The following is a 24367-nucleotide window of genomic DNA, read 5'->3' on the forward strand; positions in this document are numbered from 1 at the left end:
AGCACAATTTCTGAAGTCACGTGACATCCGTAGCACATGCGGCCACACATGACTGACATGGGTACCACCACACAAATACTATCTTGAGATTTTGTTTTTGGGTTGGTGGATGATGACAGGGTAGAAAGGTCAGGCGTGACAAGGTGAAAACTCGTGCGCCCAGCTGTGGTGGAGGAGACCATGGTCACCAAATCCCAGCATATAAAGTCATGCGGATGAATGAACACAGCCATGCAAGTGGGACAGGCCTGCTCCAAACTTGGGACTGGGGCAAGTCCCTGAGCTCATCAGCCTCATATATAAAATGAGGAAAATGTTTTGGATTTGAGGGTTGGCCAAGAACTATATAAGGAATGCCAAAACGCCCTTAGTAGGAACTTATGGTGGCTTATGAGGGAGGCCATGGTTCTGTCATTATTGGAAGTAAGTTTCAAGACTTTTTGTGGAACCACCTGGGACTAGAGATGAAATCCTGCTTAGGAATTAGAAAAGAGAAAAGATACAATGTATCGGAAAAGTCCTGAGACTTGACCCCGGTGCTGAAAGATCTTGCCAGAAAACATAAAACCATTTGAAACAGGGATTGTTGCCCAGCTGGGCTCGAGAACCAGGATTCTCTCCTTTTAGAACCGAGTAGAAAGGCAGAGGCTTATTTTGTCACAATGTTAAAGAACCTCCCCTCAGGGGTACTGTGTCTAGGAACCCCAGGCTATGGATCCTGGGGCTACAGTCTGCAAGTCAAGGCAAGAATGGTGCAGAACCCGCTGACACTGGGGAAGGAACAGCTATGTCCCTGCATGGCCCATCGCCAACGCCTGTGTATCGCATTGTTAGGAGAAGGCTGACATCTCTCTTCTGAACAGATTATACTTTATATCCTATGGAAGAGGGACCCTGATATTTTTACATGAGTCCAAGTTGCTCCTTTTAAAATATGCTGGAAAATTCCTGGCCAGGAGGGCTGCATGCAGGGACAGGCAGACGCTCACAAGGCACAGCATAGGAGACAGGCAGGGCCGCATGTACTCACCTTCAAGCTGAACCCGTGGGCGATTCTGATTTAGAAATGTGAAGGAATTTGGGGAGGAAGGAGCAGTGGGTACTGGGGCAGCCTTGTGGTAGTGACAGATCAACAGGACAGAAACAAGAGAGAAATGAGAAAGAAAGCCATTGTTACTGGGTTCCAGGAAGGGGGTCATGGAATATAGTTACTGCTACTTTGTAGAAGTTGGACTGTCAATCAAAGCCAATGAGGAGCAAGTGGTATGGGATACATTCATTTACTAATTGGTGACTGCTTATAGTGTAGAAAATACCAACTAAAGACCTACTATGTGCTGGTTAGGTGGGTATGTGGAAATGACAGGAAATGAAGCTGTTTATTCTCTAAGAAGGGAACTAGGGGATTCTACACACTGTATATGTGATTAGTCTCAGTGAAATAAAATGGACTTGCTGCCCAGAAGCACATACAAAATGTTCACCATCACCAGCCACAAGTGGACTGTAAACAACAACTACATTGAGGACTCATCTCAGCCCGTATCAGATGGCTGCCCTTAAGAGTCAAACCCTGCAGGAAGACCAGCAGTCCCAATTAATCTGGACCCCTGAGATCTCTCAAACACTAGACCACCAAAGAGGCAACATGTACCAGGTGATATGAGGCCCCCAACACACATACAACAGAGGACTGCCGGGTCTGTGTTCAATCAAAGATGATGACCCTAACCCTCAAGAGACTGAGGGCCCCAGGGAGTTTAGAGGTCAGGTGGGGTGAGGGGTGGGGACATCCTTGTGGAGACAGAGGGTGGGGAGGAGGTATGGGATATGGAACAGTCATAGGAGGGACTGGGGGTGGAAGGCATAAAATCTGGAGTGTAAAATAAATAAATAAATAAATAAATAAATAAATAAATAAGAGTCAAACAGATCCTGCAATGGTGGCACATGCCTTTAATCCCAGCATTTGGAAGGCCCAAGCAGGTAGATCTTTGTGAGTTTGTGGCCAGCCTGGTCTACAGACCTGGACAGCCAGGACAGCAAGAGTTACAGGGAAACCCTGTCTCAAAAAACAAACCAAAAGACACATGGGGTTACTTACATTTTTGAAATATAAAAAAATTGGATGAATAGAACTTTACAAAGTAGGCTGGCTACAAATACACACCAAGAGGTCTGGCTTTCCGTGTGGCAGGCAGGCCGTGGGAGGATGCCCAAGCCAGCAATGTCCTATCATGTTGCTCAGTAATAGCCACACAGATGCGCTGTGCTTACATGGCAGCCTCTGTGAGCTTTGTTAGAAGGTTCTACTGTTTGCCTTGAGTGGGTCAGGGCTCCCATGGGTAAGTGCCACCTTGTGGCCACCTGTGTGAGAAGCTGGTCTTCATGCCACACCTACCTGGATTATCACACTATACCAAGGGTGTGGTGTGAAGAAGAAGAGATAAAGGTTTAAGTGTTCCAGGCTGCAAGAGTCTTACGGTTCCCAAGAAAGGTGGGTCAGCAGATAAGCAGGAACATAGCAGCCTGGGTACCCTAAGGCATGGCCTCTGCACTTAGCATCAAGAGGGGCCTTCCTGGCCATCACAGGGCCAAGACATTCCCTACAGATACAGTGGGGTGTCACACCTGTACCCACACACAGGAACACATACGCGAGCGTGTGTGCACACACACACAGAGAGAGAGAGAGAAAGAGAGAGAGAGAGAGAGAGAACTTAGAATAGTGCTTTGTGTATCATTAGGGCCCAATGAATACAAGTTATCAATTACCCAGGTACAGTGGCTGTTAAATCTTATGAAAAATTGCAGTTTTAATACAAGTAAGGAGTTTGACACTTGTGTGATGTGAGGTTATCCATTTTCAGCAGAGTACCAGAAAAGCATTTTTCTTAATTCACGATTTTACACAAAAGGTTTCATTTGAAGAAAGGAATAAAAATGTATGCTGCTGGATCAGAATCAGTTCTCTCACCTGGGGTGTTGGTCAGTATATCTTTTTAAAAAATACTGGACACTGGCTGGAGATGGTCAGTGGTTAGGAACACTTGCTGCACTTCCAGAGCCAGAGCCAGTTCCTAGCTCCCATGCTGGCAGCTCACATTTGCCTGTAATTTCACCCCAGGAAATCCAATGGCCTCTCTGGCATGGTATACATTCACACAAAAACACAAATATGCATCTTAAAAATATTAGACATGCTTGAACATATATATTTACTGATGGCCCCTGTTTACTCTTTAATAATTAAATTATTTATAGTTTTTCACTCTCATGGACACAGTGTCCTGGAGGTGAGACTCGACTGAAACTCTGAGTGTTATTACAACTCTCTCATACTAAACTTTAATGACAATCCATTTTGGAAATGCTGATCTTAAATGTCTTTGTAACTAAAACAACATTTTAAAATACTGATACTCAAATGGGAATCCAAAATGTAGCATGTGTTAGCTTGACAAATTATGTTATCACCAATCTTTTATATTAAAGTAGGGTAGCAAGGGACTAAAACTGATACTCTAAATGTTAAACACATGTGAAGTTTTTATTCCCCTGAACATCCAAATGGCATTGATTCATAAAATGCCTGTGATTATATTTTTAGTATTGTCTAAAGAAGGCTTGTGTTTTCTGGAAAAAGCCAATTTGGGGTGGATTTAGGTTAACCTTTTCATCCAAGATTCTAGCAGGCTTGAAGCAAATGAAATATAAGACTTTTGGAGTGGTTTTCAAGTTGAATCAGTGGCCAGTTGTCACATGAATTCTCTGGTGCTGGCAGGATGACCTAGCTGGAATCTTCAGGAGCTTTCTGGGGCCAGGGCTCTGACTGCCAGCCACCGCCCAGCCACTGAGGTGGGCACTAGGCACCTGAGCCTTTAGTGCTGTGCACTAGCCGACCACAGGACAGCACACCAAGGCCCGCAAGTGCACACCACCATTCACAAATTATAATTGTGTCCCAGCCCTAGACAGAGAAACACTTTTTTTAAATCTAAGTGACACTCGTTGCACAACAGACGCCAGACTTCAGCTTCTCTCTACTCATGGGACTAGAAGCACACAGCCAACATTTCAAGAAAGCCAGAAGGTCACACCCATAGGCTTGTCAATCAAACAGCTGCAGCTAGACATTTATAAAATTTAGAGGAAATAAAGCCCTGAAATTATTCATATTGGCAAAATGTAAAAGGAAGAAGATTTGGTCAGAAGATCAAATCCACTGGGGGAGTTGGTGGCTCCTAAGTTGAATCCCACCATTCAGAGGCAGGTGAAGTTCTATGAGTTCAAGGCTAACGTGATCCACATAGTGACTTTCAGTACAGCCAAGACTAAATAGTGATACTCTACTTTAAAAAAAAACAAACAAACATAAATTATAGAAACAAAAGTCAAATTCATAGACTTCCCAAGGAGATTTCATTTAATTCAGTTTTAACAGGAATGTCAATCCACGAGGGCACTGGTGTGGCCTCTCTGTGTCTTGGGTCAAATTGGGGGGATCCCCCATGAGGAAAGCTCCCGCCACCCCTCGAGCTTCAGAGCTGTCTCCAACACCTCCCGGGCCAGAACTCAGCCACCATCTTTCCTCCCTACTCTGGCATCTTTCCCTCTGAGATTCACACAGTGCTTCCACCTTTGTCACCCAGATGGCGGAGACTAGGAGGAGGGAGTGCTGCACTGGAGGTGGAGAACTGCCCCTATTTGTCCTTAGAAAAGGAAGGAATGGGGAGTTGAGATGAAGACAGACTCTGAAAACTGCTGACAATTGACTCTGAAGCTAACAGAAGATACTCAAGTGGGTCCTTGACAGGATGCTGGGGGGAGGGGCAGCAGCACAGAAGACCTGGAACTGGGGATGAGCAGGCACTGTGCTCCCTGACTAGTGAGCTTTTACCAGGACTTTTCTAATTAAAGAAAAATTATAGAGAACACATATTGAATGACAGTTTATGAGATACCCCCCTCCCCCCCCACCCCACCCCGTGTACATGTGTGTGTACATGTGTTTGTATGCATGTATGTTCATGTGCATGTGAGCATTCCTGTGTGTGTATAAATGTGTATGTGCATGTATATGCATGTGTGCCTATGTGTGTACATGTGCAAGTATGCATGTATGCTCATGTGCATGTGCATGTGTGTGTTCAGGAATTGAACTCATAACTTCATGCTTGCACAGCAAATGCTTTACTGACTGTGCCATCTGTCCAGTCCCATTAATGATGTATTTCTAGGTAGCTGAAGAATTTCATAAAACAGGACAGTGAACATCTGGGTGTTTCCAGGCCCTGGCTTTCTGTTGCTGCCCTTTGCAACATTCCCGGCATCTCTTGTGGAGATAGCCAGAGCAGAGTTTGACTGTGTTTAACCTGTAAGCATCCAGATAAAAGTTCTCAGGGTCTTTGGGCCACTTCTGCTTTTATTGTATCTCTTCCTTCAAAAAGTTAGGGATGGTAGAACCATCTAGGTCAAGAGGCTGTGTACGGACAATGATGAGTCAGATTCTCAACACTGACCTGGGGCTTGCCAAAGCCAAGATAACCTGACAGGGAAGAAGAGAATTGGAGTTCAACACGGCACAATGGAGGGGATGCTGAAACCCAGAGATGCCAAGTCCTAACATACAGGAGAATCTGTCACCCCAGCGTTAAGGGTTAACAGAGATACACAGAAATAAATGTATGGCTCCATCTATGAGGTCCTAAATTCCCAATTGTGTGAGCCCAGGGTGGGTATTCATTGGATAACAGCTGGACCATCATCAGAGGGCGACATTTTTGCCAAGAGTCCACCAAACACAGGTCAAGAGTATGAGGCGGGCTGGGGAGATGGCTCAGTGGTTAAGAGCACATATTGTCATTGCAGAATATCTGGGCTCGATTCCTACCACACTCACCAGGCAGTTCATAACTGCCTGTAAGTCCAAGTCAAGGGATGGGACACGCTCTTCTGGCCTCTGCATGTGCTCACACACATATGCCATACATGTACATAGAAAACAAACAAAAGTAAATCTTGAAGAGATAGTGAGAGAGGTGATGGGGGAGGTCCCACCACCCACTCTGAAAGCAGGGCTCAGCAGCTTGCCCAGGAGTATGAGGTCAAGAGTCTCTGTGATCTGTGAGAAAAGATGGTGAGATTGGAGGTGTTTAAACCAGGGGACACATTATATGGCTTTGGATAGTGTATACTCAGTAACACTACACGTTAAGTATGACAAAGGGAGCATGCTGGAAGCATCTCAAGTGCCCAGACATGTTGGACACTGGATGGAGCAAGCGTACGTGTTAAATCTCTCTCGAGGTCAGAAATCATGAGGTATTTAGTCAGTGGAAGGGACAACTCATCCCTGACCAACAATCCAACATCTCAAGGGAAACATGATCAGGGTAAAGGGTGCTACATCAGTCTGAGCCCGTAAGCAACCTTAAACAAGCACGCTGCATCCTAGTAGAGAAGGTGCTATATTAGTGTGAGCCTGCAAGCATCCTTGAGCTAACTTACTGCATCCTAGGAGAGAAAAGACCTTACATCAGTGTGAGCCTGCAAGAATCCTTGAGCAAGAACACTGTATCCTCTCAGTCTGTGACTTCACTTTCTCATCTGCTCTGAGGCCATTTTGCCATTATCTGACTCCGCCCACTCTTCTTTAGCAATGGCAACTTTTAAGTTACATAAATATCTACGGTCCACAAGGGCTGGCTGTAGCCCATGGGTGGAGCACTTGCCTGACATGAATGTGCCCTGTCCTTACCTCCAAATACAGGCACAGTCCCCATGTCATGCCCCACTTTCAGAGATACATCATCTTTTCCTACAATTTGGAAACATCATACATGCCATGATCCCAGATTCTTGCTACAGCTTAAGGTAGCAGTTTAGAGCTAAAGTTATTTTTATGTGTCTGTTTGCTCCTCAGGAGGAAAGGAGACTTTGTTCATTTTTCTGTCAATATGCTATCTAAACATAGTTCGGATAACATGAGTATCATAAGCCGAGAAAGTGGCAGGCCAGGACGTACAGCCAAGTCTCTAGAGTGCAGAACTCATGTTTTTCTCATCCCTTGTTAGAAGCCAAGTTGAAGAAAACCCCTTCATATGGGCTGCTGTTTGGGAACAACATATTCCATATAATGAATCTCTGGGATTCAGGTGAACAGAACCATTGTGAGGAGCAGGAGAGCTAAGAACAGCAAATGCAGAACTATCCTTTCTCTAGCTTGAATGACGTTGGTCACTTACCTTCTGCTCTTCTAGCCCAACACATTATGAAATTCTCACAGGCATAACAGCATACCTTATTGTGCACCAATAAACTGACTGCTAGTACATACCTGTGTTCGAAGAGGGGATCGTGGGTGAGCAGTTTTCCTTCTGGCAGGTTCCCATCATGGAAGGTAAGGTCATAGTGGGGACCCCGTGACTACCTGGAAGAACACAGAGCAGAGTATTCCATAGAAGCATGTCCACACATGGCCACAGGGGCGTCTGAATCCAGCGTCTTCAACTGAACTTCATTTTGGAAATGTTAGCCTGGAGCTCTGAGCAGTTTTGCCTGTTAAAGTAATTTTATAAACAAGGAATAGATCCATCGCCAATGTGCAAAGAGCTCCATTCTTTTAGTGGCTGCAATAAAGTATTAATAATACTATTGACCTAAACCACCACTAATACTAATATTTCTATGGCCAGGTGTGTTCAGGGTTCTAGGTTCAGGGTTCTGGCCTGGGATGCCAGGACTATTTCCTCTCAGAGCAGCGAGCATTCTGCAGCTCGAGCTACCATTCCTGTGACTGAGGAAAGGACCTCGGGTGGGCAGTTCTCACTATGAAGAATAGGCCCCAGAGAAAAACAGCTTCAAACAGCCCAAGAATGAAAGATCCCAGGTCACTGTTCTTCCTGAGTCCCCAGGAACCCCTCTTTCCATGGTTTCCCTGGCTGAAAAGATAATGACCTTTCGATTTGTATTAAACAAGATTTGACATGAAAGTTCGACTCATACGCTGAGAGGATCAAAGGAAAAGTTACAAACATGAGCTGCTGTCACAGAGAGATGTGAGGAATGGTAGGGCTAGGGAGGCAGCGGTGGCCTTACACTGTGCTGCGACCTCATGGAGAAGGAGTGCCAGCAGCAGCAGTGACATGGGCAGGATTGCAGGGCTGGTGGGCAGAGAGGGGCAGAGTGGGGTTCTGAGTGACCCCTGGTGGCATTCCCTCAGCACTCGAAGCATCCCACCAGGCTCTGCGCGCTCAGAGTCCAAGGCTTTGGAAGACTGACAGGAAATGAAGGAGCAAAGATGTAAGGAGCTGATGGACGGAGAAAAGTTAACATGAAATAATAAAGTCGAAGAGGGTGGTGCGAGACCTAGAAGAGAAAGAAAGAGCTATTTGGAGAAGGACCCATAAAGCAGCCGCAGGGCTTTTACACATGAATATGGAGCAGGGAGCCCAGGGGTCACCGAGGTGCAATTCATAGGGCAGCAACAGACAGACCAGGCTGAGTCTCGCAAGCATCTAGTCCAGCATTCTCCACCAAGCAGCCCACAGCTGGTGTGGATCCTCAGAGCTGTGGTTAGAATGGCAGTTTGGCATCAGGAGGAGGGAGATTGGAGATCGTAGGTTATAAAGTCATGAAGGCAAGTTCTCTTGTACTCTGGGTAGGTGAGAATGGGGAAAGGCAGGTGTGAGGAGCACTGTGTCCTTCATTTGTCAAGGGACCTTTCCTTCCCTGCGCTTTCCCATGACACTGTGTTCTGGCTGTGCTGGAGTGGCAGCTTCCTGACTACTTAGCAGCAGATGGCGGAATCCGCACACTCCTAAATCTCCAGTGATACCTGCGGATGCCTGCTGGACACGCATCCTCCACTTTCCCCAGCTCTCCGAGGCACGTCCCGCCCGGCTCTGAATTGCCACCTCCCTGTCTGTGGGGTTTCTGATCACATCATACTTGCTGAAGAACTGTCCTTCTGTGACCCAAAAGTCTCTCACTGCTTGCGTGTGCTAGCTTCAATACTTTCACCCATGTTCAGCTTTGTAAGTGACAGTGCCCAAAGGGCAAAGAATGAAGAAGCCACACGCCAACCAAGATCCAGAGTAATCCAGATACTTCCACCAAAACAGTCCGAAGAGTGGTTGTGAAGTGTGGGGGTGGAGGGGTGGAGCCGGGGCAGCCTTAAAGGGTGACAAGACATGGGGGGCCTCTTCTTCATCTATGAAGCCCAGCCGGCCTCTGCTCCCTGGGGGGGGGGGGGTGTGCCCTATGCTGTCATCATCACGAGAGAGAACAGTCTCTTCGAATGCCAAGCAGATTAAAAGGCTATGCTCTTAGATTTTTTTCCCCAGCCTCTGGAACCATGAACTAAATAAACATCTATTCTTTATAAGCCATAAGGTCTCCAGTAATCTGCTATAGCAACAGAAAGCAGACTTAAAACAGATGCCACTATGATGTATTAGAAGTGAAATTTAAAATACGGAAACAAAATTTTTTTCTAGGTTCTTAAGTTCTGAAGCAAAATGTTTCAACCCACGGAGAACCAGGGATTTAAGTCTGCTGGCTGTCCCTATATGCACTTCTGTAGTACTTACAAAAGTTTTCTTTGGCTGATTTCTATAAAATTGTGGATGTGTATTTTCAGTAAAGAGACTGAATTTTTTAGCTTTAGTGTTTTATATTGTATTTTTCCTATTTCTAAAGAATGTATATTCACAACATAGCACCAACTTCCTCATCAAAGAACATAAAATATTTACCACAGAGTTTGAACAACAGTCCCTATTGTACATGTTTGTTCTGTAAGTTCCTATGCGTCTGTCTCTCTACTGAACAAACCGTGGCCAGGCCTCTAATGTAGCAAGGAATTAAACTTGAGGCTCATGCACTGCAGAGGTTAGACGGTTCCTAAGGAGTTTAGAAAGAACAGAGATCCGGGCCTTACAAACCAGCATTTCCTCCACACAGGAAATGTAACGGTTTAGTACCCCTCAGTACCCCTCAAAGGCCATAAACCGAGAGCTTTGTCACCAGCCCAGGGAGCTATCAGATCTTCTGGGAGGTGAGGCCTATGTGTGGGAGAGGTCACTCTGTCTGTGTCCTTGACGGAGTGTCAGGAACCTTGCTCTCTCTCCCTCTGCCCCAAAGCCACCTCAGGCTGAGAATCTGCTCAACCACAATGTTCTGTCTCACCATAGGCCTCAGGTGTTGAGGCTAAATGACCATTAACTGAAAAAAACATGAGCTGCCCAAATAAGACATTTCCTTGTATTGAAGTTACGTTCTTGGGTTTTTTTATTACAACGAATGCAAAGCAGACAGTGAGCGTGTGAAACTCGAGAGAAAGCTTATGAAGCAACAACATACCTCACGTTCCCGAGAGCTAAGTCTAGCGTTCGCTGTCGAGTTCAAGAGAACCTCCCTGTGTCATAATTTAAAATGTGTAAAGCCGATGTTTCTGCGGCTTGTGCAGAAACTCACTAACAAATGACTCTCATCCCTGCTTAGTCATTCCATAATCTTATTAAAGACATTACCATACATTGCCAGTTTTGTAATTAAGGATTACGCGTTAGGAAAGAAAGGACAACACATATGTTTCCACTAATTAACTCTTAGCTGAAACTCGGTGGTTTGAGAGAGAAAGTGCTGTCTTTCTGTGATTTCCCATCTCTGTAAACAGTAGTTCGTGGAATGGAGAAAACAGCACAATATAGAACCATGGTTTCTATCAGGCAAATCAGGGGAAAGGGTAAGAAAGGAATTAATCCAGCAACAAGGGTATATACGAGCGGTGGGAAGCAAAGGAAAGTGAACAAGGCGGGAGGCGAGCTCTGATTGCCGGGGCATCTCAGCGACAACACTGGGTGCTAAGTGGTGCTTGGCAAACGTGACACGGGTACTCCAGCAGCCCCGCACTGAGGAATGGGGTCTCCAGCAGCCCCACTGAGGAATGGGGTCTCCAGCAGCCCCGCACTGAGGAATGGGGTCCGTTAACCACAGCTCTGATGCTCATCTTCCTAGACACAATTCGTACCACCTGAGGGTCACCAAATCAAAGCATTTACCATTTTAAGTTATTTGAATATAATGTAATTATAGTGTAATTATAGCTGAGCCGTAGCTCTGAGGTGCTGGATACTGTTCTTTGGGGAAATGGAAAGAAGAGGAACAACAGAATCCTCAAGTCTCCTGCAGCAAAACTGCCCCTGCCTCCTGCAGTAAGCTCGCTCGCTCGCTCTCTCTCTCGCATTACGAAACCCTGTAAGATGGAGCACAGATGATGTCTCGTGTGTATTTCCCAACCGTTCTGACAGCGTACAGGCTAAAGTATTTCAAATCCTCGGCTCTTACATGTTGTATTAGTTACTTTAATCATTGCTGGGATCAAACACCTAACAACAAGCAACTGGGAGGAAGAAACGAACAGTTTGTTTTGGCTAACAGTTCAAAGGGATACAGAGCCTCATGGCAGCAGCCACAGCAGTGTGCAGAGGCAGCCGGTCCCACCGTGGTAGCCGCCAGGAAGCTGAGAGCAGACCGGAAGTGAGGCCAGACTACCCAACCGCAAGGCCCACCCCAGTCAATCACTTCCTCCCGTGAGGCTCCAGGGGCTAAGTCAGGGCCAGCACGTGGGAACCAGATGTTCAAACCCAGGAGGTGAGGAGGACATCTGGCCCTCAAACCACAGCAGTGGTAAACAAGACCACAATTCAAAAGGCTGAAAGTAAAAACTATCTCCGATTATCCGAAATCCCACCAACAAGGGGTGTACACATTACAACAGCAGGGGGAGCGCTCTGATGGTGGGATGGCTACCTGTGACTGGAGTTCTATCTTTCAGTCTGTCCACCTCCATGGTGAAGTCATCCTTTAAGAAAAGGAAGCCGATGATGGAGAACAGGTAGACCAGGATAAGGGCCAAGACCGCGGTCAGGATGATGGAGCGGCCATTCCGTGTGACGCTTTTGATGACGTTCAGCAGGGTCTCCTCTCTGTACACCAAATCAAAAAGCTACAGAAATAATAATAATAATAATAATAATAATAATAAATAACCTTCAAATAATGTTTTCAAATAAACCCAAACAGTTGAGTTAGGAAAGTAGTTCTCACGCTTCCTAATGCTGTGACCCTTTACTAAAGTTCCTCAAGGTGTGGTGACTCCCAACCATAAAATTATTCAGTTGCTGCCTCATAACTATAATTTTGCTACTGTTATGAATCATAATGCAAACATCTGATATGCAGGATATCTGATATACAGGGTCTAGAATACAAGAAGGCACAGTTTCAGTGAAGACAGCTCTTGTAGCATGTAATGTGCATATGTTGGCTTCATAATCACTGCTTTTCTGTGACACTACAGAATTGTACACTCGATTTCATTTAAATTTAGAAAATTTATAGTATTAGGCCCATGTAGTTTATGGACAGTTGGCAAATTCATTAAATTTATTGTTCAATCAATGGATTGAAAATGAAACAAAGAAACATTTTATGAGCCTATGCCATAAATGTCTGAATCTAAAATATTTGGGAAATGCAGACACCCTTCCTTACTAAAAGGATAAGACAAATAAGGATAAAAATCCATGCCAGTTTATACCTTTGAAAGCAGAACCACAAACAAAAAAGTAACAGTTTTGCCAATTCTGTTCCTCTAACGGGTTATTATCTGTCTTTAATGGTAGGCAATCTATTCACAAATCAAAAATTCAAGCACAAGGCTGCAGTCTGCAGCCAGTGCTCAGAATCATTTTATTATATATTGCTACTTTATAAAACTGAAATTATGAATTAGCAAGTGCATGCTTTATTTATACAGAGCTAGTTAAAAGAAATAAAGCTATATTCATTTTCAAAATCTTTTAAATTAATCCTATCTTCAAATCTGAGAGGCTGGGGATTCGTGTTCTGCTTTCTGGAGATGAGAACTAGAACCTGTGGTTGGGTCGGCCTGGTCAATGAGGCATTGTGTTTCCTCCCAAAAGCTCTTAGTTTACTGTGTTACACAATTACTTCCCACTGTAATCACAGTCTTGCCAATCACTGCTTTACACAGCCTGTGTTTGGGGCACTGGCATTTGATGAGTGAAATTCTTTTAAAAGACACTACTTTGTTATCTGTTTATCTCTTGGGAAGTGCAGCTACTGTCAGAAACAAAGTCAATACTCTTCAATAAAGATGAATTAATTATTGTAAATGCAACCTCAAAACTGTCAACGTTCTAGCTTCTCCAATGTTTTGAGCACTTTGGTTGACCTGAGGGGGCTTTTGTTTTAACTCAACAGTGGCCAGAGTAGACGGTGTCCACAGGGATGAGACAAGAAACTCTGCCTCAGACAAGGGGTGGGTGAGGACTGACGCCCAAACCTCACTCACAGATTCAAACCTCACCACACTGTTATCCCAACTCCTTTCCTCGTTCATGACTACAGCGCAGTAAATGGAGGCATCCAGAGACAATGAGAAGGATGTGCAGTTGGGTGTGGTGATGCACAGGCAGCATCCCAGCACTAAGGAGGCTGAGGCAGGAGGATTGTAAGCTAGAGACCAGCCTGGGCTACATAGTGAAGCAAGTCTATCTTGATATCTGACTATCTCAGAACAAAAACAAAAGAATCTGAAAAACCCTAAGGATTAAAATATACACAGCTAAGCTTGAGCTAACAATGATGACATAAGCTAAAGATGATGACATAAGCTAAAGATGATGACATAAGCTAAAGATGATGACATAAGCTAATGTTGATGATGACATAAGCTAAACGATGATGACATAAACTAATGATAATGATGGTATCAGTTACAATGATGATGACATGAATTAACAATGATAATGACATAAGCTAACGATGACATAAACTAATGTTGATGACATAAGCTAAACAATGATGACATAAGATAACAATGATAACATAACCACGATGACGCTAATGATGACATAAGCTATCAATGGTGACATAAGCTAAGAGTCTAAACTTAAACAGCTGATTTGTTGCTAGGGTAGCTTTTGTTCCTTTTCATTTTGCTTACATGTCACTCTAATAATTAATGTAACATTTGATATTATTCATAAAATATAGCGAAACTTTGTCTCCCATGCAGCCAGGTAATCAGTGAATTAAAGGGTTTGATTATTACTTGGCTGAAGACCCAAAGCAGCTCATCTTATGAAGCCTGGGTCAAGAGAAGAGGTAGGGAGGCTGCTTGCTTCACATAGAGGAATTGGACTCCACCACCTCTGTACTTCCCAGAAAAAAAGACTAAAAGAAGTGATCTACACTTCTCCTAAGAAATGCCAAAATAACATAATTTGCACTTGCTTAAAAAATAACTAACAAAATCCCAAAGGCTAAGGTGCAAGAGGCGTCCTCCCGTGCTTGGCAGTGACTTCTGTAAAGCTGTACTTACCAGGAAGCTGTAGAAGAACTCGTGGACAAAGAGGCCAAGCATGCAAACCAGGACATAGGCCACATGGTAAAGAAACGCCATGTCCAGAATCACTGCTCGGTAGCCTCGGGTGAACGTGCCTCGGTTTCCCACAAAACTCACCAGGAACACGATTTTATTACATAGCTAAAGGGAGAAGAAAGTGGGATTTTAGTGCTTCAAGCTCATCTACAGACACTACAAGACACTGAGGAGAATGAGTGTCCCCAGGTCTTTGGTTTTCTTTCTCTGTGTTGGTTTTCAGGCAGTTCATGAATGCACATACAAACAAGTACACACACACAAGCACACACAAGCACACACAAGCACACATGCACACAACTGGCTCCCTTAAGCCTCTTGGAGCAGAGGATGCCACCAACATGGACTGAGTGTAAGTCTGGCTCTTCCTCAGATTACATAGTTTTTGCCATGGGAAGCCCAGCAGTGTCTGAAAAGCTGCCATCAGGGTCTTAGCTCACAGATCCCTTCAGAGGCCTACAGAACACCAAGTATTCACAGTGGTTAGTCCCATGACTCTTCAATTGCTCCTTAGATATTGATGACTATATTTCTCTATCTATTCCTTTGAAGATAGGGTAGCAACACTGATTTCATATACATTATATACATGCAGATATATACATATATAAGCAGATATATATGTGTGTGTGTATATGTGTGTGTGTGTGTGTGTGTGTATCTTATCAAGCTTGAGAGTATGAATTTTTTCCATCAAAATTCCAAAGTCTGAATCAATGCAGGTAAGATGAAAAACTGTTAATTATTGCATGTCGTGATGGTCCAATCAGACTAACAACACAGCAACTAAAGGCAGAATCCTTCCTACCTCTCCCCGGGTAACTGTCCATCCTCCCGATAATCAGTAACAATCTCAATAATCAATCACTTCAAACCCCTTCACCTTCCTGCCAACAGCTTCAGCATCAAGCAGAAACCTTATTTTACTGGTCAGTCATTTCCATTCTCACTCAGTAGAGCTGAGACAGGATGGAGACTTCACAATGACCGCTCAGGAGCGAGTCAGATACTAGAGAAAACTGCCGAGAAAAGCAAGGATCCAGAACAAAGGTCCAGTGTCTGACAAGCTGAATGCACAGTCAGGGTGAGAATGTGTGTCTGGAAAAGCAACGTCCAGCCCTTCCTCTGAGCAGCTTTGGAGTGACCCTGTCCAAATTTACACAACTGCCTTACATCAACTCAGCTACCGTGGTTCATCAGTGTGATACAGAAAGGGGTTCTACAGATACAGAGCTAAACATCACCTCCTCACAAGGATAAATTATAAGACACAGCCATAGGGTTCGTGTGTCATTTCCTAACTCTCTATGATGAGTTACAAAAAATATGCAGAAAAACTATTTATAAAGGGGACACCCTGGGGAGCAACAGGCAACCAAATTCTCAAAATGGTCAATACATTTTAGTTTGATAATGTAAAAGACAGAATGCATTTCTGCCTGAATGGGATTTGGCCATATTAGTACGAAAAATGAAGAGGTGTGCTTTGCTTGTTCGCAGTGGGGGCGTTGCATGACCCCTGACCCATAGCTGGGTGCATATGCCTCTGTTCTCTATGGACATCTGGAGGTGGGGTGGGGTTGACAGGGATCAGTGGCCTCCCAGTGTTCACTTTGAGTTCCGAGAGGGGCACAGTCCTTATATTTAAGGCAATCATGCCAAGGACAATCAAGTGCCAGAATTATATATACATGGGTGAAAGGACTGGAATCCTGTTTTCTGTGACATGAAGAAATTTGTAATTTTTTTTTTTTATGTAGCACTTTCCATGAGGGCTGGGGCTGTTTACGGAGGAACAATGAGCTGAGAACACACTCTCCCTGTTCATGTCACCACTTCATTGACAACATTTAACCAGGCCTTCTGTGTGGCCTCATGACACCATGATGCATCCAGTCAGTTCTGTGGAAAGCATCCCATCGGCCATGATGAGGGATGGTGTGGAGACATGGCTACCAGGGCTGGGCTCTCCCGAGCCGGTGGATGCGGTCTTGAAACAGCAACACTATGGCATGCCATACTGCCTCACTCTTCGCTTCCTTTTCCATTTATCCCTCAGAGCTGTGTGCAGTGTCACCCTTGGGGGTGACCTCAATGATAATGAAGAGGAAGAAGGATGGAGAAACAGTGCCATGCAAGCTCCCAGGGTCTTTCAAAAGTAGCACACTATCTAGAGAGTTTACCTAGAGTTCTTGTCATGTCAAAGGTAAAATCAATGTTTGCTCATAAGTTAGTGTCCAGTGAAGGGCGAGCACTGAATGCATCCAGTAAACAGACCACACAGTCATGTAGTCTCTTCATATGTCCCCACAACCTGCAGACACATCTTTGCAGGATTTTCAGGGGTGTGGTAAAGTGCAAAGATGTAAGCCACGTCGCCCAGGGCTCTAACGTCATTCTTGACACAACCCTCTGTTTCTAGGGGATTTTGTTCATGTCTGTACAGATGTGTCTAGAGCTTAATCGGTATTTGAGATTTATTTTATTATTTATTCATATGGATGTGTGTGCAGTGCCTTTGGAGGATGGAAGGGGGTGATGGATGCCTGGAGCTGGGGTTATAGACAGTTGTGAGCTTCATGGCTTTGGTGCTGAGAACTGACCTGGGTCTTCTGGAAAGACAGCAAGCGTTCTTAATGCTGAATCATACCTCCAGCCTGAGAGTGAATCTATCTAAAGGTGCCTCCTGGCTCCATAGATTTTTGTCCCTTTTTACTGTTCTATGTGGCCACAAAGATTGGCCACTGCCTTGTGTTCATATTTGTGGTATTCCTTTGGTCTTGTTCAGGACTCTGTCTCTGATCATAATATCTAAGTTGTTATGATGTGAAAACATGACCTATTTCCCAAGAATAAATTGTAAAGCGCTGATGGACTGAAAGGCAAAACTAAGCCTACTGTCTCTAATAATATCACCACGTTTTCATCAACTGTGGAAACAAACCCTTTCCCTGAAAAATAAGATGATTTAATTCTATAATCTTCATGCTGGTGGGGTTACTACTTAGGCTGGATAAAATCTTAAGGTCACTACAGAAAGCAAAATTTACATGCAGTCAAATATCACCCTGGAAATCTGAACTGCCAGCAGGATGGTGTAGTAAACACAGGCAGAGTAACCAGCACCACTCAGGATGCCCTACTCAGCCTTGAAGTAGATTTGTATTTTGACAACTGTGTGCCAGAAATGGTGACATCTAGTGATCATATTGAACAAAACATTGTGCGTGCATCTCAAAGACGCACAATGTGAAAGAAACATTTCAGTTCAGAATATGTAATGGGACTTGTGTGTTTAGTGAAGGCATTTCAAGACTCAGTCCTACAAATTAACAGTGGCATTCAGTTACCCATAAAACTGCAGATACACAGCTAAGAACAACACACCATTCTGCTAAGTACTGTGGTGAAGATTAATGGCTGGTTCTCAAAAAGAAAAAAAAAAAAAGGCTCATTTGGTTTTCCTCTGTGCTAGAAAGGAGGAAGTACCAGAGGCAGTAAGCCTTTAGATGATGTTAAAAGGTATTTCATGTGGACTTGGGGTATGGGGCATGTTGGTAGGGCACTTGCCTAGTATATTGCCCAGGACTCCGTTCCTAGCATCAGAAGAAAAACCTTTACTTACAAAGAATCTAAGCCACAAATATAAATGGTGTAGTAAAGGAAGATATAGCATCCATGTAATGAATCAGAAACCTCTTTAACCGATAGATGCTAAAACTGTATAAATGAAGTTTGCAAAATTGTCAGTGAGAAAATATTAAGTGCCCCAGGTTTATAAAATGACCCCTGTAGTTCTCAGAATGTTAATTTATATCAACATTAGCTAAGGTTACCACACTGTTCAAGAGAAAAAAACTGTGTAATTGTGTTAAGATGTATGTTGCAACATTCAGAATCACTGAGACACACATGATGGGAAAATATAACTGAAATCTAGACATATTTTAGGCTCTGAAAATGAATTAAATTTTTATCATAATAAACTAAAATCCCATGAACACTAAGGTCTTTCCTCTATTATGATCCCTTCCTGTAAGACTTTTCATATTTGCTTAACACTGAGGGACAGTATCTAAAGACAAGTTACTATGAGATTGAAAATGCAAATACATCGTGGCAGCATTATATTCTTATTAGTTAGTGATTTGCCTATCAGATACTCAGAGATAGTAGATGATAGACATTGTCATCAGTGTATAATAGTAACCAATTTTTTCTGGACCTTCCACACCAAGATTTTCAACTGACCTCAGCAGCCAGATGAGGGTAGACCAGTTGTCCATACTATACTTTCACTCACAAGAGGGATGTAATTCGAGATTGGCTATTTCTTGTTATAGCCGAACTATCAGACTAATGTTTTCCTTTGTTTTTTCTAGTTAATATCTATTATTTTAGAAGTCACAGCCTCGTTTGCTATATAATGCAAATGTCTTGCACAAATTAAATTATTAATATATTAAAATCAAAGGTATAAAAATAAGATGAATGTTCTTATTTGAATTTTCCTCTGTTATAAGTAAAGATAAACTAAGATATTTGTGTAATGAATTTATGTGATGAGGGAAAATAGACAGCAATTCACTGAATTAATTTTATTAATCTGTGATACCAAATACAATTACAAATATAAACTTTTATATTAACATCTTCAGTAGTATTAAATTATAGTGACCTCATTAAATTTGCCTTAAGTCAACATAGATTATTTTCTTTGGTTGAATGACCTCAAGGTAGTGGTAGTATGTGACTAAATAACATGCTTTATGCTATTGGGATGCTGGAGGATCATGGAGTTAGTAAGACAAACATGTCTACATGCTTAATACTTTCTCATGAAGCTGTTAAATAAGCACCTGGCTTTGGTAAAGAATATTTGTATAGTGGAATGATTATTACCCAAAGCACATGAAAATTATCACTTTATAGTGTCCTACAAGAGACAGGGAAACAACACCAGATGTTTTTAGTTCACCATCAGCCCAAACATTCAAATGTTATTTCTTACTTCTGTCTACATATTCATGGTCCCCCCACCAAAAAGGCACATGCATTCCAGTTGGCAAGCAGCACCCCTCCACCCCTTGGTGTTCTAAATGACTACCATATCACATAACAAGTGCAGCCAACATTTGTTATCTTGGGCACAACTCTGACTGCCCCTTCCTTCACTTTCTTAAACTTGGATATTTCTCACTTAAGATTAATGCCTTATTGAAAGTCAATGATCAGTTTATGGATAACAACCACTTCTTCAAAGAATGTAACTTCACGCCCAATATGCTTTTTAGAGAAACAAAATAAGCCAAAGACAGAGGTGTAGACAAATTTATACATATTCATGACAGTTCTCTAGTTATCTGGTTGAAGACAGTATCAGCCTACATTCAAAGCAAAGGCAGTACAAGCTCAGGTCGTGAAATCACTTCTGAGTGTTCCAGTGCCAAGGGCGGGGTGGAGGGAAGGGGAGATGGGAGTGAGCTGGGAGGAGTGAATTGCTCAGCACCACTGAGATGGGGAAGCACAGTAAACAGACTCCACAGAGACGTGGTCAGGGGATGAGCAAGGACTGGACTCAGGCATTGGTGTAGCAGCTCCAGTCTCCATGAAACCTAGAGAAGGGTGTGCTGGGTACTTTCAAACTCTCTTCACTGGTAGTAACTGAATTTTTTTTTTAATTTTCTAATAACTGGGAGCTGTGGAATACTGTCTGACATTTGAAGAACTGTGATAGAAATCAAAGTCAGAAATGCTGAAAAAATAGAATTGATTGTGTTGCCTCATCTTGTTAATCCTTAAAATTTGGTTAATAATTTATTTGTTTTCAATAAAATATCGGCCACTCATCTATTTGTTCACTAATTGATTTATTCAAAAATATTTATAGATACCCTGTGGTATACCCCGGGTATATAACAATCTACCATCCTCAATAGATATATAAAGGATTATAATCCCAACTAAGACATCAGGGTATAGGACACTGAGTTAGGATTGCAATGAAAGTTAAAGGGAGGGCTTGGGTATTAATTAGGTAGATATAAGGATATGTGATTTTTGACCATTTGTTATTTTACCAGTTTGGTGATTTACCTTTTCTTCATCTCCATTTACAGACACACTTTGCATAAATTTGGCACAGAGTCCCTTCAAAGTTTTATTTTTTGGTTTAGATTATTTCTACAAATCTTTTGATTGCTTCTTGGCTTGATATTTCTAGCCTGTTCATTCTACCCTTACTGAACTCACATGTCCAAAGGCCTTTTCTTGTTGTAATATACAAGAATTTTGTGGAAAAGGGAAACAATTTCACCCATGCCTTTTACAAGTTTATAAGATTTTCTCATATAAAAGGAGCCCAATTTTGCATCTTACTTTTTGTCTAGCAGTCTTTTTCCTTCCTAAGTCACTTGATAGAAGGTACTTCTTGAATTCTATTGAATATAATTTAATCTTTTGAGATGATTTAGAACTTCTTGGGGGTGTTAACAGTGGCTGGGTTATTTTTGTTATTTTAATAATGGCAGGTATGACACAGAAAGGACATTAAAACTGATGAACAGCAGAACTGGGTCAGGCAGCAAAGCTGCGCAAATGTATCAGTGTATCAATCATCTTCTTGTTCTTTCCTTATGAATTAAAGCATTCACAAATAATACTCTTGTTAATAGAGATTCACAGCAAACCAGAATTTACTACGTACACAAGAATAAAAAGCACACCAATAGACTATATTTATACTTAGTGCGTCTGAATTCCATAAGAAAGTGTACTTACATTGGCAGCACCAAGAAGTATGAGTGTTGGCCCCAGACCAATGGTATATATTGATCTGAGCATGACAGACACGAGGAATGGCCGGATGCCCACGGGCTTGGAGAAGAAGAACAGCATAGATGTGCAGATGGCCACTGCTACCCAAAGGAGAGCTGAGAACAGCGGGGAGAGTGTGCCTGGAAAATGTGGATGGGTTACTTGTCACCACAAACACAGAGAAAACATGGAAATCTTGACTTCTGTGCTTCACGTGCAGCAAAGCCATGCTACACTGGATCTCAGAACAACCCATTCCGCGTTCTACCCAAGGAGACACTGATGAATACATTACTCCGCCTTCTACTTCCAGAGGATTTGTGAGGTGATTCCAGGCTACATAAATATTTACTAGTTAACATTCTTTGCATCAGATCTGAGAACTTTCTCCCCTGTGGGAGCGATTTGTGATATATTTTTGATAGATGTGCTTCACTTGGGAACCTCAAGTCAAAGTTCATGATTAATGGTCATGAAAAATCAAGGATAATTTTTTATTAACTCATCATTTCCCTTGTTCTATTAGTATCAAATTGTCATACTATGGATTTCTTGAAAGAATCCAGTTTGGGCCAGCAAGATGGCTCAGCAGGGGAAGGTACTTGCCACCAACCTCAGTGACTTGAGTTTGGTCACCAGAAAGCACACAGCAGAGGATGAGACCCAACTCCTATAGGCTGTCTGACCTCCATGCACAGATACTGCAAACACATAGTAAATAGATAAATACTTAAATGTAAAAAAGCCCCAATTTGTAGGACACTTAGATTTTATAAAATAGAGATATGCTTTAAGTGTTAAAACACATGTACACACACATGTATGAGTATTTTAAGTATTAAAAGATGTGTACATATATCTACATATGAGTAAGCTTCATGTGTTAAAAGACACATATATGTGTCTACATATGAGTGCATATAATTGAACACTGACTCAAGTTCCAAACATAGGTTAGGCTGTTTACTCATCAGGAAATAAAAGCTTTCTGGAGCTGGGCAGAGAACCAAGCCAGAAAGGGTTTTGCCTCATGAACATGTGACTCTGAGTCTGATCCCCTACACCCCAGTAATAAAGGTGAGCATGCTGGGCTCCAGCTGCTATGTAAACAGAGACAGGCAGGTCCCTGGGCTTTGTGGCGAGTCTGTCTAGTTGACGGAGTGAATCCCAAGTCACTGAGGTTCCTCATCTCAAAATGCAAGGTGAATGATGTCATGGGAAATAGCACTAAGCCTGACCTCTTGCATCTGTATGTGTGCACACACACATATACATTCATGTACCTTTATAAAAAAAGTATACACACATACATATATGCATGTAGGTGTACATGCACATGCATGCACATACACATGTGTACATGCATGCACAGAGGCAATAGAAAAGTTTCTGATGATTTTTAAATGACCAATATTATGAACCATGGTTCTTAGAGTAGTAATTCTATTCTAAAAAGAAGTGTAATTCTATGACATGGGCATTGATTGCCTTCTGAGAGTGGCTGGTGTGTGCTGCATCTGCAGATGTAAGTTCAGGCACAATGCTGTTGGCGTGGCTGATGGTACCGGGACCTCATATTTGTGTCTACGGGATGAGTAGGGCAGGAGAAAACACCAAATAAGATTTCTCCATGACTTCATGTGCCAGAACCTTTACACCGATGCTCGCTCTGTCACCCACATATATTCTGACTGACTTCTGACACAAAGCACACTGAGGGCTTTCCTAAGCGAAGTGTTGGGGTGGGCATCAAAACCCTGGATGACCCCTACATATCCTTAGATGAATTGTGTATTCATTGAGGACCAATACATCTAAAGATTACAAAGATTCCATCAGACAGTAGCAACTACCCAAAGCAATCAAAGAACAGCATTACATTAGATCTGCATTGAGATCCTGGCTCTGTGGCAATGCTGTTTATGGTGGTTTAGCTATGATTTGACTGTTTTTCTACAGGCTCCCAGATGGCAACCTTGAACCTCAAGCAATGTGGCAGAGGCAATGGAATCTTTTAAGAAGTGGTACCTACATCAGGAAACTCAGATTACAGACTGCTGTCTTTGGAAGGGATTGGTGTTGGCATAGCAGGCACCAGACACTCCCTTGAGAGCATGATGCAAAGTGTGGTTCGCCTGCCCACATAACCCCTCCCCACACACAGCCACACCCCTTTCTGCTTCTCCATCCAGTTGAGATATAACCAAGGAGGGTCCCCACCTGGAGTGAAGAGACAGGGAGGGATAGCTGGTCCTAGACATCCATGGCCAAAGCAGGGAACTAAAGAGACACTTGCCTCATGAAATACCCAGTCTCAGGTATTTTGTTATAGTGATACTTTATTATTGTGACAGCTTCAAATAAACAGGGGTTAAAAGAAGGTTGTGTGGGTTTAGACATGGCTCAGTAATTAAGAACACTTGCTGCTAGCTCTTCCAGGAGGCTCTGGTTCAATTCCCAGCGATCCCATGGTGGCTCACAACTGTGTGTAACTCTAAACCTAGGGAATCCAATACCCTCTTTAGCCTCTACAGGCACCAGGTATACATATGGTGCATAGACATGCACGCAGGCAAAACACCAGCACACATAAATTAATTAATTAACAAATAAATAAATCATCTTTCTCCTCATCAAAATAGGTTACTTACTTACAATTGATGCTGGTTTATAGGTATTCTACCTAGCAGAAGCAAACCATTTTGCCTGACTCCACGGCCTTCCAAGAGTAATACAGGAGAGTGCCTTTAATATTCCAGTGTTTGTGGTGACTTGCAGTTCTCCATTAAAACACAAAGTCTACAAATGTGTGGAGTAGCCATACCCCATCATCAATACTTGTTTATCAAGTAGACAAAATATGCTCTGGAACTTCATAGTGAGCACGTGGCTGAATATTTATTTACACCCGGGTTGTGCAACTACACCTGGCTCTCTACAGAAACACTGGGCATCCAAACTCAGGTCCTTCCTCATGCATGTACATTGGCCACTAAATGCTAACTAAGCCATTCCCTCAGACTCTGGCTTTGTCTTGTTTTTATATAATGTTGATTTTATTTATGAGTATTCTGT

The 24367-nt window shown here is 42.9% G+C and overlaps 1 protein-coding gene across 2 annotated transcripts in view; it reads right to left on the reverse strand.

Annotated features, from left to right (window-relative positions):
- Positions 1–24367, reverse strand: part of Itpr2 (inositol 1,4,5-trisphosphate receptor type 2) — a 410062-nt gene that overhangs the window by 53492 nt on the left and 332203 nt on the right. Inside the window, exons 49-52 of one of the 2 annotated variants that reach the window (XM_052175272.1) lie at positions 21257–21432; positions 14417–14581; positions 11818–12013; positions 7340–7432 (exon numbers count right to left, since the gene is read on the reverse strand). In XM_052175272.1, the coding sequence (XP_052031232.1) occupies positions 7340–7432; positions 11818–12013; positions 14417–14581; positions 21257–21432 (630 nt within the window). Of the gene's footprint in view, positions 1–7339; positions 7433–7458; positions 7561–11817; positions 12014–14416; positions 14582–21256; positions 21433–24367 lie in introns of those variants that run through there. The other variant, XM_052175273.1, reaches the window with a different exon arrangement.

The sequence above is a fragment of the Apodemus sylvaticus genome, chromosome 2, assembly GCF_947179515.1.
Source record: "Apodemus sylvaticus chromosome 2, mApoSyl1.1, whole genome shotgun sequence".
Lineage (NCBI taxonomy): Eukaryota > Metazoa > Chordata > Mammalia > Rodentia > Muridae > Apodemus > Apodemus sylvaticus.